Consider the following 16,226-nt stretch of genomic DNA (forward strand, 5'->3'; position numbering starts at 1 on the left):
GCGACGTTACCTACTAGCGACGTTACCTACTAGCGGACGTTACCTACTAGCGGACTAACCAACGAGCCCATGTTGCCACTCGCCAGATTCGGGTTGGGTGCGTTTAGAAAACGCATATATAGGAGGTTCCTTTGGCAGAATGGACACATATGCTTAACAATTATTGTCAAGTCAAAAACAGTAGGCCTATAGTGTAATTTATGTAGAAACTTGTATTGAACAAGATTCTACACAACCATTTTTGCATTGTGCAATATTCTATGAACATTGGTGAAACCTTTTCTACTGGTTTCAGTCTATGGAGAAGTTTTTTTAATATATTTTTTAAATATGTATTTAAGAAAAAAAAATCTTGACTTTTTGTCTATTAGAAATGGGCTTAGCTCTGAAACACAGCGTAAATTACCTTTTAGTAGCTGCTTTATCTGCAAATACTTAAACAGTTGATGTCCTAGTGCCGCCCCTTAGTAGTTTGTTTACACTTTGCGGTTCATATTAAGGTGGGGAACTCACAACACCACGAGCAAACATTCCAAATCCTTCTGTTTCCTAACAGGTTCTGGTAAACTCCAGAGATTTTAGCACTGAATCGACCCGGAGTAAGCATCGTTGAAGCCTGTGGAAAGCCACCTATTGGCTGATTTCAATATTTATGGGAAATTGTAATCAGTTTACCTAGCCTATCTGAGAGAGTTGTAAGGAAGTGTTATCCAGTTGCGTATGTTCCATAGCCATGTTTAAGAATGTCAGATTGACTCCCATCAAATGCCTTCTCTGCATTGAGTGTGATAACTTCAGTAGTTCAAGGCCAGATGTATGAAACTGCAGAGATGCCTGGTGTTATCTAGCCTAATGCATGTCGGACATTTGTGAAACCTGTTTGGTCAGGGTAAATAGTAAATATTAGCTACATATTTATTTTCCATTATTTATGTATTTATTTTTATTAATTTGTATGTTTAAATGTTATATTCAGATATTATACGCTGTGTTCAGAGGCTCGAGATAATAAAACGGCTGCGTTGACGCTGGAAACCTGTGTAGGCCTACTTTCACCTTTTCACTACGGATCACCTAACTCATGGATCGGATCATTTTTCGGATCAACACAAAACTGTTTTTAATAAAAACGGCTTTTTCCTTGAATTCCTTTTTAATTACAAAAAAAACTACATTCAAAATGTCAAAACTGGTAAAATATATACCGTATTTTCCGGACTATAAGTCGCACCACTAAGAAATGCGTCATGAAGACAAAAACACATATAAATCGCACTGGACTATAAGTCGCATTTATTTAGAAATGTATTTCACAAAATCCAAGACCAAGAACAGACATTTAATCTGGAAAAGCAAGTTATTCAACTACACAATACCACACAGAACAACAGGCTGAATAGGCTAAATTAACCTAACAAGCCCATCAACACACCAGGGTGATGTCACGTCAAACGTGTGGCCATGCTCGACGTATTGCCTCTCTCATACGACTTTCTCGTTACACAATGCCTACACACCATCACTTTTTTATCGACCACCCTTCTTCCATCATTGTTATAATTGACAGAGAAGCCAAAGTGCTCCCATACATGGGATTTAACTGATGAGGGTGGCCTTTCCAGTTCTTCTCTGCCGCCAACGTTACTACCGGTACTAGCACTCGCCATGATACACTTGTTGCTGTGGATTCCCAGCTTCACGTAGTGATAGGGGTGTAACGGATCACCTAACTCACGGATCGGATCGTGTCACGGTTTTTGAGTCACGGATCGGATCATTTTTCGGGTCAACACAAAACATTTTTGTTTTTATAAAAACTGCTTTTTCCTTGAATTCTGTAAAAACACCACTTTTACTATGTGACAAAAACCAACAACATTCAAGATGTCAAAACTGGTAATATATATATATATATATACATACATATATATACATATATATAATGGAATGGAATGGAATGGAATGGACTTTATTTATTTGTCATTGCTACAGTACAGGTACCAAACAACGAAATTTAGGAGGGGTGGCTCCCCTGGTGTTAGGAAAGGGAAAAAAAAAAAACATTTTAGAAAAAGCATAAAAGCATAAAATCACAAGAAGGTAAGGAGCTGGTTTACATCAATAAAGGCTATGTACACAATCCACTGTACTATACTGCACAGATAGTCAACTAGGGTTGTCATATTGCACAAAAGTATTTTTTCACATTATTTTAAAGTGTCACAGTTTGCAGGCTTGAAAATGTACATGTTTGTGCCTCAGCACTAGCTGCCATACAATCCGTCCAGACTGTCCTGGGCCCAGAACTTAGGCCTTTTCTAATATATATATATATAACATATTCTACACTCAAACATTACATAATTATACTGAAATACACTCAATTTAAATGATAGGAGAGAGGGAGGAGGCGCCTGGTTGCAGCAGTGAATCACTGGGCTCTTTAAAGCAGATGAATAAACATGTTTTATGCCACTTTTAACTAAATAATAAAGTGAACCCTTATTTTGAACATGGTATGAAAAAAATGCCTACATTATCAGAAGTTGTCGAGCTACCTTTTTCGTGCCTCCCGTCATAGTTGACAGAGAAGCCAAAGTGCTCCCATACATGGGATTTAAATGACGAGGGAGGCATTGAGTTCTTCTCCGCCGAACAACGTAACATGATACACTTGGGCCGCGTTCGTAAATTTGCTTTGAGAGCGCCGGAGCGCACACTGGGTCCGACGTCATAAAGGGACCGAGTAATTTGATTGGACAAGAGGCGTTCCTTGAACGCTGATCAGATTCCAGAGCGGATTTACGAACGCAGCCTTGTTGTTGTGGATTCCCAGCTTCACGTGTAGCGAGCAAACAACGGATTATTTTTCTTTCGCATTATCAACCTATCATTGCGCTTTAGAGTGAAACAAAGCCCGCAACTGTCGCGTCTATCTTTTCATGGCAACTCTACATTGTGATTTACAAGAGATATTAAGTAAGATATTAAGTAATATTATTACTTGTTAACATTTTGCAATTGATCCGCGGTACACATGCGTTCCGAACCGTGGAGGGCGATCCGAACGGATCACGGAATTTCCGTGATCCGTTACACCCCTACGTAGTGAGTAAACAACAGATAAAAAAAAAGAAAAAAGGATTGCATTATCAACCTATCATTGCGCTTTATAGTAAAACAAAGCACGCAACTGTCGTGTCTATCTTTTCATGGCAACTCTACATTGTGATTTACAAGAGATATTATGTTATTACCTGGTTAAATTTTGCAATTGATCCGCGGTACACATGCCTGCCGAACCGTGGGGGGATCTGTTACGTGATCCGTTACACCCCTACTTTTCTTCCACACAGAAAATTCATCAGCAATCGATAATGGTATCGGTATCAATAACATCTCGTGTCTCAGATTATTACAATACTTGGGGTCCTTGCTTTTTTTTGTAGGAGAGTGATTAACGCACTTGCTCATGGCAGCCAGTAGATGTGTGGCCAAAAGTGCTTCGTCTTCGTATATTTGTCCTGGTCCGGTGCTTTCCCAGAAGGTAATGCTAGCATTGCAGACCGAAGTCCACTGGGAGATAGTGGATAATATGATTGCAGAATTTTATCTGAGGAGAGGCTTGATGGTAATCTGAGACTAGAAATGTTGTATTTTAGGGATATCTGGCTCTGTTTCAGATTGGGTTTATAATGATTTAATGACATGGTTCATTATTTTATTTTCATTATTATTATTATTTTGTTTAATGAATGGCTGATTTTCCTTTATTATATTTAAGCCTGTTGGCCAAGACCTGGCCTGTTTGACCTGGCCTGTTTGACCTGGCCTGTGAATATTATTGGTTTGAGTGGTTGCAAAGAGTTTGTCTAGATTTTTAACAGTCTTTTCAAGTTCTATCCTTTTTCTGTCTTGTTTTTGTGTCTTAGCTGTAGGGCTGGGACGACGCGTCGACATAGTCGACTACGTCAATACGTCGACTTGCGTAATGTGCGTCGGTGCGTCGCAAATAAACAACATGGCTTCGACCAGTGGAAACATGGACGAGGCTACTAGCTAATGTTACACAAGCAATGTAGCTCACCACAGTTTGTATGTCTTCTGGTGTTAGTAACGTTAGCTATGTTTTTATTTTTATTTATTTATTTTACCTTTATTTTACCAGGCGAGACAATTAAGAACAAAATTCTTATTTACAATGCCGGCCTGCAATAAGGGGAAAGGGGAGGGGGGCTGAAAGATAAAACATGTTAAAAACAAAGCACAATAAGCATTAAACACATGCATGTAACACAAACAATACAACAAAAGCACTAACGGACATCAAGAATGGAATACAACAGTAAGCACAAAAGCAGACAGGCAACACAAGACAATACAATACAACAAAACGCACTGGGACACAGCCAAAAAGCAGACAGGCAACACAAGACAATACAATACAACAAAACGCACTGGGACACAGCCAAGCAAACACAACAATACAGCAGTAAGCACTGATACACAGTCAGGAAAGACAATAATACAACAATAAGCGCTGGGACACAACCAATCAACACAGCGATACAACATGGACACTAAGACAGCCAGTAAACAAACCAATACAACGATACACACTGAGACACAGTCAAGCAAACATAAATACGGTACAACAATAACCACTGAGACACAGCCACCAAATACAACAACAGCAATAAGCACTTACGAAACAGGCCAACAAACATTAGAAAACAGTATTAACATTAACACAGAAAAGCTTAAAAGCAGAGAATGAGCAGACATGAGCGTATGGGGGCATAAAAACAAGTGCAGGTGGACAGAGGGGGTGTGTAAAGGGAATGAATACAAGTGCTGCCCTACAGAGAAGAGAAGCATGTGCAGGAATCAGTGAAGGTGTCTGAAATAGTGAGTCTGAAGGCAGAGAGGGAGATGAGTTTATCCAGTTTGAGGTTTTTTTGCAGAGCATTCCAGTCAGAGGGGGCAGCAAACTGGAATGATGCACGGCCAAGGGAAGTGGTGGATTTGGGAATTTTTAGTTGGATGTGGAGTGAGGATCGGGTGTTGCGAGTGACAGGCAGAGGGTGAAGCAGGAGACACAGATAGGGGGGTAATAGGTGGAGGAGGGTTTTATAGATGAGGGTGAGCCAGTGCATGTGACGGCGGGTGTGAAGGGAGGGCCAGTTGACCAGGGAGTAAAGAGTGCAGTGGTGGGTACTGTAGGGGGCGTTAGTGGCGAACCGGATGGCGGAGTGATGCAGTGTGTGGAGAGTGTAGCTTTGCATGCAGACCTGTAGATTGTGTCGCCGTAGTCGAGCATGGGGAGAATGGTCATTTGAATGAGGGTGCGTTTAGCGGATGAAGTGAAGGAGTGACGGTTTCTATAGAGAAAGCCAAGTTTGGCCTTAATCTTGGTCTGTAGTTTTGAGATGTGGTCTGAGAAAGATAGTGAGCTGGCTAGCTACGGTAGCCTATTGTCATTGTGGTGCTCGCACCTACGTTATCTAGCTCGTAGCTCGCATGCTACGTTAGCATCAATTTAGCTAATCATAACATAGCAGCGAGAGTAACGTTAGCTAGCCATGTAGCTACTAGCTAGCTATGTGTTGTGGTGATGGACAGACTTCTAAATGGCCAGGGTTTTTCCTGCATAGAGAATTATGAGGCGGCCGCCTCCGTCATATTTCTGGCCGCCTTCAGCTCTCGACAAACTGACGGTCGTATTTTCTACAAGCGTTGCACTCGGTGGATTTCTGTCATTTCTAACTGCAATTGCCGATGTGGTGGCGGGGGCGCTGTTTCGCAAATAAGTTAGCTTTAGTTTTTGCTAGCGAATTAGCTGATAGTTGATGTTGACTGCTCAAGGAGAATACATATTTGAAAGTACAGAATGCCTGAGAGCCTTATATTGCATAATATTACATTATATTTTGAATGGTCATCTGGTGCCTGAATATTGTGTTTTCCTTTACATAAATAATGACATTTCCACCATAAATTGATGCAGAAAGGGCACAAATTGGTGCATATCAATTCACCAGAATGCAAGAAATTAAGTGTTTGATGTTTAAGGACCCCCAGACAGCCCTGCTTCATGGGTCCCCCCCGATGTCAAACACCACTGGTACCACCTCCGCCTCATTTTGAGCCAGGAAAAACCCTGATGGCCATGTTGGCATTCAAGTTGGCTAAACATAGCAGTGAGTCTGCCCTGTGTCTGGGGCTGTTTGACAGAGGCAGTTACAGTAGTAGTAGTAGTAGCAGGTCGCCGAATTAAAGGTGTCTGTGTTTAATTGCGGGCCCACAGACAGCCCCCATACATCAGCTGATCATTTAAAGGGGCCGCCGTCTGAGTAATGTGCATGTCCACACGCTGCTTTGTTTTATAAGAGCAGGGCTTAAAGTTCTCCGGCACGGTGCCGGATTTCCGGCGCGGGGGAATTTTGATTATTATTATTTTTTTAAAATCACATGCTATTTGTTTACATCGTAATTTAAAGAGTCATCTTCAGCAAAGAGACAGTTCCGCCTACCAATGGTATCACATTGCTCAAGCCAACCAACGACTTCTAGCCAATCGGAGGCAGAGTAGTGGGGCGGGCCTTAAGAAGTTGAATGAGTGTAATGTTAGCTTGTAGAGACGTTCGCTTTTAGCAGCCCGCTATCTCGCTAACTTTAGTAAGAGTCTATTCAAATGGAAGCCAAGTTTCTTAAACCTGGCGAAGACACAGCTATACTAGAACGAGGAGTAAGGAATAAATGGCGCTGAGCATAGATAGAGGAGAGTAGTGACGGGAAGCCTTATGGGACGTGGTGCCTCAAACTGAGGGAGCCGGGTGCTTGTTTCTGTACGCCGTGCTCAAAGAAACTCGTCTATACTATAGTATATACAGGGCTCGACATTAAGGCTTGTCCGCTTGTCCGGGACAAGTACATTTTATGTTTGGACAAGTGGACTTCCTCCTGCAGTTGTCCGATGGACAAGTCAAAACAAAAAAACAAATCAATATGTATTAATATCTGCAAACATTAATTCCTCCTTCCGATCTGAATAGTAAAAAAAAAAAAAGCAAGCAAAGCGATGCCGCGCCTCATTCTGGCTATTTCAGTCTCTCGTAGTTCGTTATCGTCATAGTTCGTAAATTCGCTCAGAGCGCACACTGCGTTCAACGTCATAAAGAGACCAAGTAATTTGATTGGACAAAAGGCATTCCATGAGTGCTGATCAGATTCCAGAGCGAGTTTACGAACGCAGCCATAGTGTTGTGGGTCTCCTGTCACTAGTGCCATTCACGTGAACATGCGCATATTCGCTTCTTCTCAATGCCGCTTATTTTCATGTAGTTCGATGTGATCGTATATTTTAGGTTTTAAGTTTTAAGACCAGCACATCGCAATACGGACTTCAGAATGACACTAATGATAGATTTCTCAATTTGAATATAGGATACTATCCAAAGGCTAGCAAATAAGATTTCTTCCATTGGGGAGGGACTGTAGTTACAAACATTTTTTGTAAATATTCCTAGATATTCATCCCTTTTGTGGCCAATCTTAATCTAAAAGGGTTAGGGTTAGGGTAATCACTGATTACCCCTACGTTTTTAAATAATTACAAAATATTGTTTAATGAATACATTTGAAAATTAAGGATACATCATTATCAAATCAATAGTAGTCAAATGTGTTATTTGCATACACATACACTCACTGGCCACTTCATTAGGCACACCTTGGGGTTGGACCCCCTCTTTTGCCTTCAGAACTGCCTTAATTCTTCGTGGCATAGATTCAACAAGGTGCTGGAAACATTCCTTAGAGATTTTGGTCCATATTGACACTATAATATCACGCAACAGCCCGTCTGGCACCAACAACCATGCCAGGTTCAAAGTCACTTAAATCACCTTTATTTCCCATTCTGATGCTGGTTTGAACTTCAGCAGATCGTCTTGACCATGTCTACATGCCTAAATGCATTGAGTTGCTGCCACATGATTGGCTGATTAGGTATTTGCGTTAACAAGCAGTTGAAAAGGTGTACCTAATGAAGTGGCCGGTGAGAGTATAATATATTATTATTCATATTATTGCTTTTTCATAATCTTTGGATTTGGACAAGTAACTTGAGCTCTAGGACAAGTAAAAGATAAGTTCACTTGTCCGAAGGACAAGTACCTGAAAAAGCTTAATGTCAAGCCCTGCATTGTATATATACTGTATATATATATATATATATATATATATATATATATATATATACAGTATATATGTATAGTATATAGTATAGTAGTGGGAAGAAGGTTATTGCTCGACATGCCTCAGATCCCGGTCACCAAGCTTCGGTTCGAGCGCTTGCTCATACAACAACCTTGCCGGGAGCGACGGCTACAGGTACCACTTCATCTTCAATGACCGACCGTGTTTGCGAGCAAAAGATCAGAGTGTGCGCATAGCTGAACATGATCTGTCTTTCACAATGGCTCAGCCACTCGTCGATTTGTGCAAGAAGCTATCAGAAGACAAAAATGCACTGACAAAGCTGTCCGTTTCCAATCAGCACGCCAGCTATTTAAACACACATGGCCTTTGTCCCTGAATTTAAAAAACAGCTGTGTGAAAAGCTTAAAAAAGCAACGTTTTCAATGAATATCGACGAAGCTACTAATCTTAACATAGGCAAAATCCTCAATGTCCTTGTTCGATTTTTTGATGATGATCTGGCCAAAGTACAACACCTAGTCAGCAGGAAAGTAAACATCGCCAACTCGTCAGCCCTCATGCAGGAGCTCAAAGATATCCTGGAGTCCAATGGTCTTGACTGGTCACTAGTCATCAGTATTCTACTTGATGTAGATCTATTGATCTATTGTTATAGTGATAGTGGCTTAATAAGTGATGCAATCAGTTTGGCCTTAAGTGATTTAATCAGTTTGTTCTTTTAAAGACATCTAAATATATTATGTTATTTTGTATTGAGTATAAAACAGTATTAATGCATTTTAACATTGAGGCATATATGTCTTCTGTACCCGCTCTCCCAATATCTCAAACTGTGACCCCCCTCCCCAAGAAAAAGTTTCAGGCACAGGATTTTTCCCACTTTAAGCCCTGTAAGAGCAGCAGCTATTACCCAGAGTGCTTTATAAAGACACTGTTAAACAGAGAGAGACAATACAGCCATTATTTTGGGGGAAATTAAGTGATACATTAATCGAACAGCAAAAAAATAATCGTTAGACTAATCGTTAAATTAGTCGTTAGAGTAATCGACTAATCGAAAAGATAATCGCTAGATTAATCATTCGAAAAAATAGTCGTTAGGGACAGCCCTACTTAGCTGAGCAAAATGAGAGAATTTGACCTCTTGACACAGCTTTATCTGTCTCCTACAATAGGTAATCTGATGTGTTATTGAGCTCAATATATGGACGTGTATGTAGCCTACATATTTTTGCTGTCAGGACTGTAGAGTCACTACCTATCTTTCGCAGTAGACCTTTCTCTTTGGGCTACAGCTGTCCCTACTAAGATGACATGTTTTTTTGTTTTTTGTTTTTGAAAAAAATCATTGGTTTCAACAATCGCCATTACAGTCAGCATAGTTCCTATGACCAAAGTCTTTTTTTCCTTTTTATATTATGTAAACCAAATACTAAGACATCTTCATCCACAAAGTAATCTATTCTCGGGCCAGGAGCCATTGGCAGTCATAATGCTAGATGAAGGATTTTTCCCTATCCCAAAGCAGAATTGAGATTAGTTTCTAGATGTTCCCTTTCAAAGCACTTGTTTTTGTGTTGCACGTGCTGTGCACACATGTCAGACGGACATAGCCAGAGGGACAGGTTTTTGATATGTTGTATGTGTTCTTAGGTGTACACATTCTCTTTCCTCCACAGATTGATGTAATGTATTGCCTTAATCTGCTATCGATATGGCTGTTTTCCCTCTCTGCTCGCAGTTACGTGGAGAAGTTCACAGACTTTCTGCGCCTCTTCGTAAGTGTTCACCTTCGGCGGATCGAGTCCAACGCTCAGTTCCCTGTGGTGGAGTTTCTTTCTCTGCTCTTCAAGTACACCTTTCATCAGGTAAACAACTGACCGTCCACGCATCGCCACTTACAAACTGTTTAGCCACGTGATCCTTCACATCCCTTCAGCCATATGCTTCTTGCAAAATAGTGTCCAGCATCTTGAGATTTGCCTTTTTTACAAGGGTTTCCACAGTGCTTCAAAGTTTAAATGACTTAACGTTGTGATTGGGACCCTGTACCTGCAAAGAATGATAGCGTGACCGTAATTAGAAATTAAAATGCTTAGTAGTACCTAGGGATGGGACGATTATCGTTTTTTTCGTTAATCGTGATAAAAACACCCGCGATAACTTAACTCATTGACTGCCAAAGACGCCATTCGGCGTCTTATAAATTAGTAACCTTGACTGCCAAAGACTTTTTTTTTCTTTTTTTCGGGGATGGCCATATTGACGTCTTATACACCTGGTGTGTGAATTTCAGACTTGGGTGTAATGTATTTCTGCCCCAGATGGGGGCAGCAGTTCGATTTAGCTCAGATATAAAAGCTGAAGAAGAAGGCGTGTTGTGGGTTGTATGTGGAAAATGGCGAAACGGATAGCGAAAACGAGCGGAGACAAACAGTATAAGCAGTTGACACTGGCACAGAGCTTGTCTGGCAGTGGATCTGCAAGGAGTGTGGTGCCGATCAGGTCAACTGCAAGCAGATCTGGTGCAGGAGATGCGCCAAATGTTGCAGATGGTGAGAACCGGAGCAACGCGCAACGCTACACTCGTGGTAGCATTGCTGGACCATCGGAGCCACGTCGCCCCGACTCTTCAAACAGTTCAGAGTCGGAGGACGTAGAACCCGACCCTGACTCGTCGGACGAGTGGTTGCCATCCGGATCGGCTAGCAGCAGGGAATCCTCTCCAGATCAGCGGGGATCCACGATCCAAGACAAAAATGCGAGTGTGAAAAGCAAAGGTAAACATATAATATATAGAAATATCATTACACTACACTACACTATTACACTACACTATTACACTATTACACTATTACTATTACTATTACTATTACACTATTACACTACATCATTACAAAGCAATAAAACATGCCTTTTGTATATATATTTTGTATAAAATGGTATATATTTCAATATTTTACAGTCCCTGAATCGAGCAGAGGACGTGCCTCAACCAGAGGGTGTGCTGCAAGGAGACGGCTGTCTTCAGAGAAAGATGCTGGTTGGGGTCAGGGTGAGTGGCAACCCACAAAGGTTCCATTCACGGCAACCCCTGGACCCCAGAATGCTGCTGCAGAGCTGGAATCTGACCTGCCGGTTGATTTCCTGGAGCTGCTTATTACTGATGAGCTGCTGCAGCACATTGCAGATCAAACCAACCTGTATGCCCAGCAGTTTTTACAGGCACATCCCGACACTCTGCCACACTCCAGAGGGAGGTTATGGAAACCGGTGACAGTCCCAGAACTGAAACAATTCTTTGGACTCACTTTCATCACCGGTTACATAAAAAAAGCCAAATCTAGAAATGTATTGGAGTGTGATTCAACAGGACGCCACTCCATACTTCAATAAAACCATGCCGAGGAACAGGTTCCAGCTCATCTGGAAGTTCCTCCACTACAACAATAATGCATCACAGGACGCCACAGATAAAATGTATAAAGTGCGTCCTGTTTTAGATTATATTGTAGCCAAATTCAAAGAGCTGTATCAGCCCTTTGAAAGTATCTGCATTGATGAAGGAATGATGCAGTGGCGTGGCCGCCTATCATTTAAAGTGTATAACCCTCAGAAGCCGGTGAAGTATGGAATTAAATCCTACATACTGTGTGACTCTTATACTGGGTATTGTTTTAACATGAAGCCTTATGTTGGCCAGCATAACACACTCCCAGACACAGTGTTCTCCCTCCTTGACCGTCTCACAGGACACGGATACACACTGCAACTTTTATAACTCTGTTCAACTGTGTGAGCAGTTGATCAAAGCCAACACCAACGTCTGCGGAACACTGCGAAAAAACAGGGGGGAGGAGGAGGAGGAGGAAGAGGAGGTCCGACAAACCAGGGCAGCAAGACAGAGAGACCCAGACAGCAGGCTGGATGGCCGGATGGCCAGGCATGAGTTGGAACGCTTAAGGCCCACCAGCAATAACACACAGCCAGCAAGAAAATGTAGGGTCTGCATTCGAAGGGGTAAAAGGAGCGAGACCAGAATGTGGTGCAGGTCCTGCCATGTACCCCTGCAATCAGGAGAGTGCTTCAAAGCCTACCACACAGAAAAAAAATATGATTGAGTGATGATGATTCTAAATGTTCTAAATCTGTGAATAAATGTAGTTATTTTGTCATCAAAAGCCTTTTTTCCTGTGTTGTTTTTATTGTTTCATAGAAGTAAACAACTTTTCAGATGTTTGAGGTGTCACTAAAACTAAAATATGTGGACGTCAGTCACCGTTTTGCTTGAATTTGCTTCTCTGCAGAAAAAGCTCGTTTTCTCTGTTTATTGGTCAAAACCAGGTGTTTTTGCTGAAACCACCCTATGTTCTACGGCCGATTTCTAAACACTCAAAGAGGCTAGAAACAAACTTTCTTTTTCTGATGAAAGAAGAGAGTCTAAAGCAGGGGTCACCAACTACATTTGTCCAAGGGCCAGACATTTTCGAAACATACACTGTGGGGGCCGGACTTATATTCATTTATTTTATTTAGGCATAATTAGCATATTATTGTTTAATATTTTCACTTTCTTTCAAAATGTATGTTATTAATGGCTTATTATCAGTGTTAACAGACTCCTGACACCTATACTGCAGCCAGCCACTAGGGGGCGATCAAGATATTTTGGCTTCACTTTGTTATTACACATTGTAATAATTTTCAGTTATCAATCATGCAAAATGTCACTCGTAAACAACCTGAAGCGTAAAATTCACGTGGAAAACCGCAGCTTTAATGAGGAATGGACTGACAAGTACGCATTCATCTTGCCAACATTTAGTAAAGCAAAACCTGTATGCCTCATCTGCACTGAAACGGTAGCTGTTGAAAAACGATACAATCTTCGCCGTTACAATTATACAAGGCATGCAGCTTTCAGAGAATCATACCCTGAGAAGTCATACCCTGAGACCCGTCACAAATAAATTGCAAGCTTAAAAGCTGGATATGGATATGCCAGTGGAATTATTAGCCGAACGTTATCTGAACGAGAGGGCAACAAGTGCATCTCTCCGGGCTGTCTGGGTTCTACAAGCATAACAAGCCATTTACCTCATTCATGTTTTGACTGAGAAGTTAGTTGTTATTTAAGTCACTATAATGTGCATGTGAAAAAATAGGCTATAACACGAAATGTTAAACAAGAGCATGTGTGGAAAAAAAACACGAAATGTTAAATGAGATCTATGAGTGTCCCCTCATTCTTGCTTGCGAATAGGCGCTACGTCTCCCGCATTCCATTTAAAAGATGGGAATTAGTTTCAGCTTTGCGACTATACTATACTATTATATACTAGTATACTATACTACTATACGGCTATTTAGATGCAAGGTTGCAGCTTTGTGAATGAGTTAGGTCTGAATCGTCCTGCATTGGAAGAACGATATATGCTATGGCCGCGTTCGTAAATTCGCTCTGAGAGAGTCAGAGCGTCCACGTGACTGCCTCTAGTCCAATCAAATAACTTGGTTCCATGACGACGTTGAATCCAGTGTGCGCATCGACGAATTTACGAACGCGCCCTATATGTTCTAAACGGTATTTCCATCCTCACATTTTCTGAATTCATTAATATTTGTAAAAACATAAATATTCCACGGGCCCGATGGGAAGCTTTGGTGGGCCGCATTCGGCCCGCGGGCCGCCTGTTGGTGACCCATGGTCTAAAGTCTTGGTAGATATGTTCAATGTTTATGTAGTCCGAAAAGTCAATATTTGGTGGGTCTTCAAAGTTCAGCGAAAATGCCCCAAAAGTCTGGCAGTATGGAGCTCTCCGCTCTGAACATGGCTGGCAGTCAAATTAATCGTGGAGAATTTTAATTATTTGAATAATCGTCATAATCGTATGTTATGAATAAACTGTGTTTAACAAATGTCTGGCGCTATTTTTCAGCCTAGTCTACATTACTTTTGCAGTCAAGTTAGCGACTGTTACTGTAATTGCAATTCCTCACAATATCCTCACAGAACTTGTCTCGCGCTATTGTTCAGCCTGCATGGGTAACGTTACTGTCAAGTCAGCCTTGTCAGTCAGTCACTAGGTAACGTATGCTAGCCTACTCACCATGGCTGGTGAAAAACTTTAGACGGGATACTGTCATTGGCCTACCTTGTTATTACCAGGCAGTGACAGTCTATGGCTGCAAAAGGCACGGTCGCCCCTAAGCTTTAGCAAATATATTGTGGTTTACTTCATTCTGTTCAGCACTTGAGGTTACATTCAATGCATGACTTGTGCTATAGGCTAAATACTATTATTAAAGCGGCAAGTAGCAAGTGTGCGCATCAAAGGCATTAGGCACGTAACATCTATGCTGTATAAACACATGACAACCGTCCGTTATTTCCCGAACTTTGCCAGAACCCCCTGCGAGGACCCGGGGAACAACGGCACGCTCCCCGCGGCTGCTATCAGACTGGCCGCGGTAGTGAGTGTTGAGGGAGAGAGGAGACGGCAACCCTCGCTCGCCATAGACTATCCCTACTCGTCTCTCCTGAGCTCGGTTGTAACGTGAACCGTGGAATACAGGATATGTTAGATGCTTTACAGTAATTCCCCAAATGACCAGAAAAGGAAGTTAGATTTGTCGCTGGTCGCTTTTGACTAATTAAGTCGCCAAGGGGCTCTGGAAGTTGGCAACACTGGTAGTGCGTTCTTTAAACTTCCTTGGGTACGTTAATGAAAGGTGCTGATTGGCCGAAAAGGAATTGCTCTTTCTTAAGGACCCGGATTATGGCCAGAGATATGTGCCACTAGAATCTGAATTTGAATTACTGACTTAAAATGTCCTAAAAATACAACAAAATCTAATCTTTTAAATTCTCGCGATAATATCGTGGATCGCGATTATTTTGCCCACGATAATCGTGACATGACCTTTTCTAATCGTCCCACCCCTAGTAGTACCACAGAAAGCTCGATGTGCCTTTTCGTAATCCTAGGGAGTACTTATGCGAGTGAGACCTTTATCAATACAAAGCCAGTACCAAGCAGAACGTCAAATTGAAGTCCTTAAAGGGACACTTCACTGATTTCTGACTTCAATATCCGTGTCCAGATCACTCAGGCCAGCTCAGGCAATGAGTTTGAGGATACTATATTCTAATTCTGAGTAGAGCCCAACACATATTTTTGTGTATGAAAATATACTGACTATAACCAAAAAAATATTCAGTGGATGATTGAACTGGCACAACAAGTTCGTTTGAACAGCAGATCACTGGTATGAGTGAAATCATGTGAAATTGTCATTTGGCATAAGTAACTGCACAATAGAAAATGTGAGATGGCGATTATTTCAGGTAATTATTAAAATATGGATGTTTGCCTAATTAGCATTAACCTCCCTCTTGTGTTCAGAATGACTTTGTTTGTAATCATAAATATTGTGTTTTTCATCCCATTGCCTCAGGACCTTATGTTATCCTCCACCCTAGGCCCCTGAGCATATACACTTGATTGCATTGAATTGCATTGCATTTTGGGTTAGGGTTAGGGTTTATTGAACCGTGTCACACCTATGATGTTTCCGGTCAGAATTGACCGCCATAGGAAATGAATGGGTAATAAATAAAAAAAATAAATAAATAAATCAATACATCCCATACATCAATGGAACGGGAAGAATCTCAGCTACAACACTAACTAAATAATTTCCGTCTCCAGTACACACAGCCTACATGGCAGGCATATTTATAATATACAGTAATGTACAGTAAACACTATCTTTGAACTTGCTGCATAATTATAATATGAAATTAACCCCTGGTGTCATTCTGTCTGCCACCCCTTGATTCTACTTGCTTTGACTGTTCAAATGAGATGTCAACCATCAAAATTGGATAAGGGGTTCCAGAGATATCACTGTGCAAAACACACCGGTAAATTTTGACCGAAAGTAGCAAAGTTGGAAAATGAAACAAACGGAAGAGGAAGGTTAAGAGCATATTTTTGCCA

General features: G+C 41.3%; 1 protein-coding gene across 1 annotated transcript in view; it reads left to right on the top strand.

Moving 5' to 3' along the window:
- xpo6 (exportin 6) overlaps window positions 1–16,226 on the top strand; it is an 84,277-nt gene that overhangs the window by 22,614 nt on the left and 45,437 nt on the right. The window contains exon 9 of the mRNA XM_080524348.1: window positions 9,965–10,091. Coding sequence (XP_080380474.1) covers window positions 9,965–10,091 — 127 coding nt within the window. The remainder of the gene's footprint in view (window positions 1–9,964; window positions 10,092–16,226) is intronic.

This window comes from Nansenia antarctica (genome assembly GCF_963989245.1).
Source record: "Nansenia antarctica genome assembly, chromosome: 2".
Lineage (NCBI taxonomy): Eukaryota > Metazoa > Chordata > Actinopteri > Argentiniformes > Microstomatidae > Nansenia > Nansenia antarctica.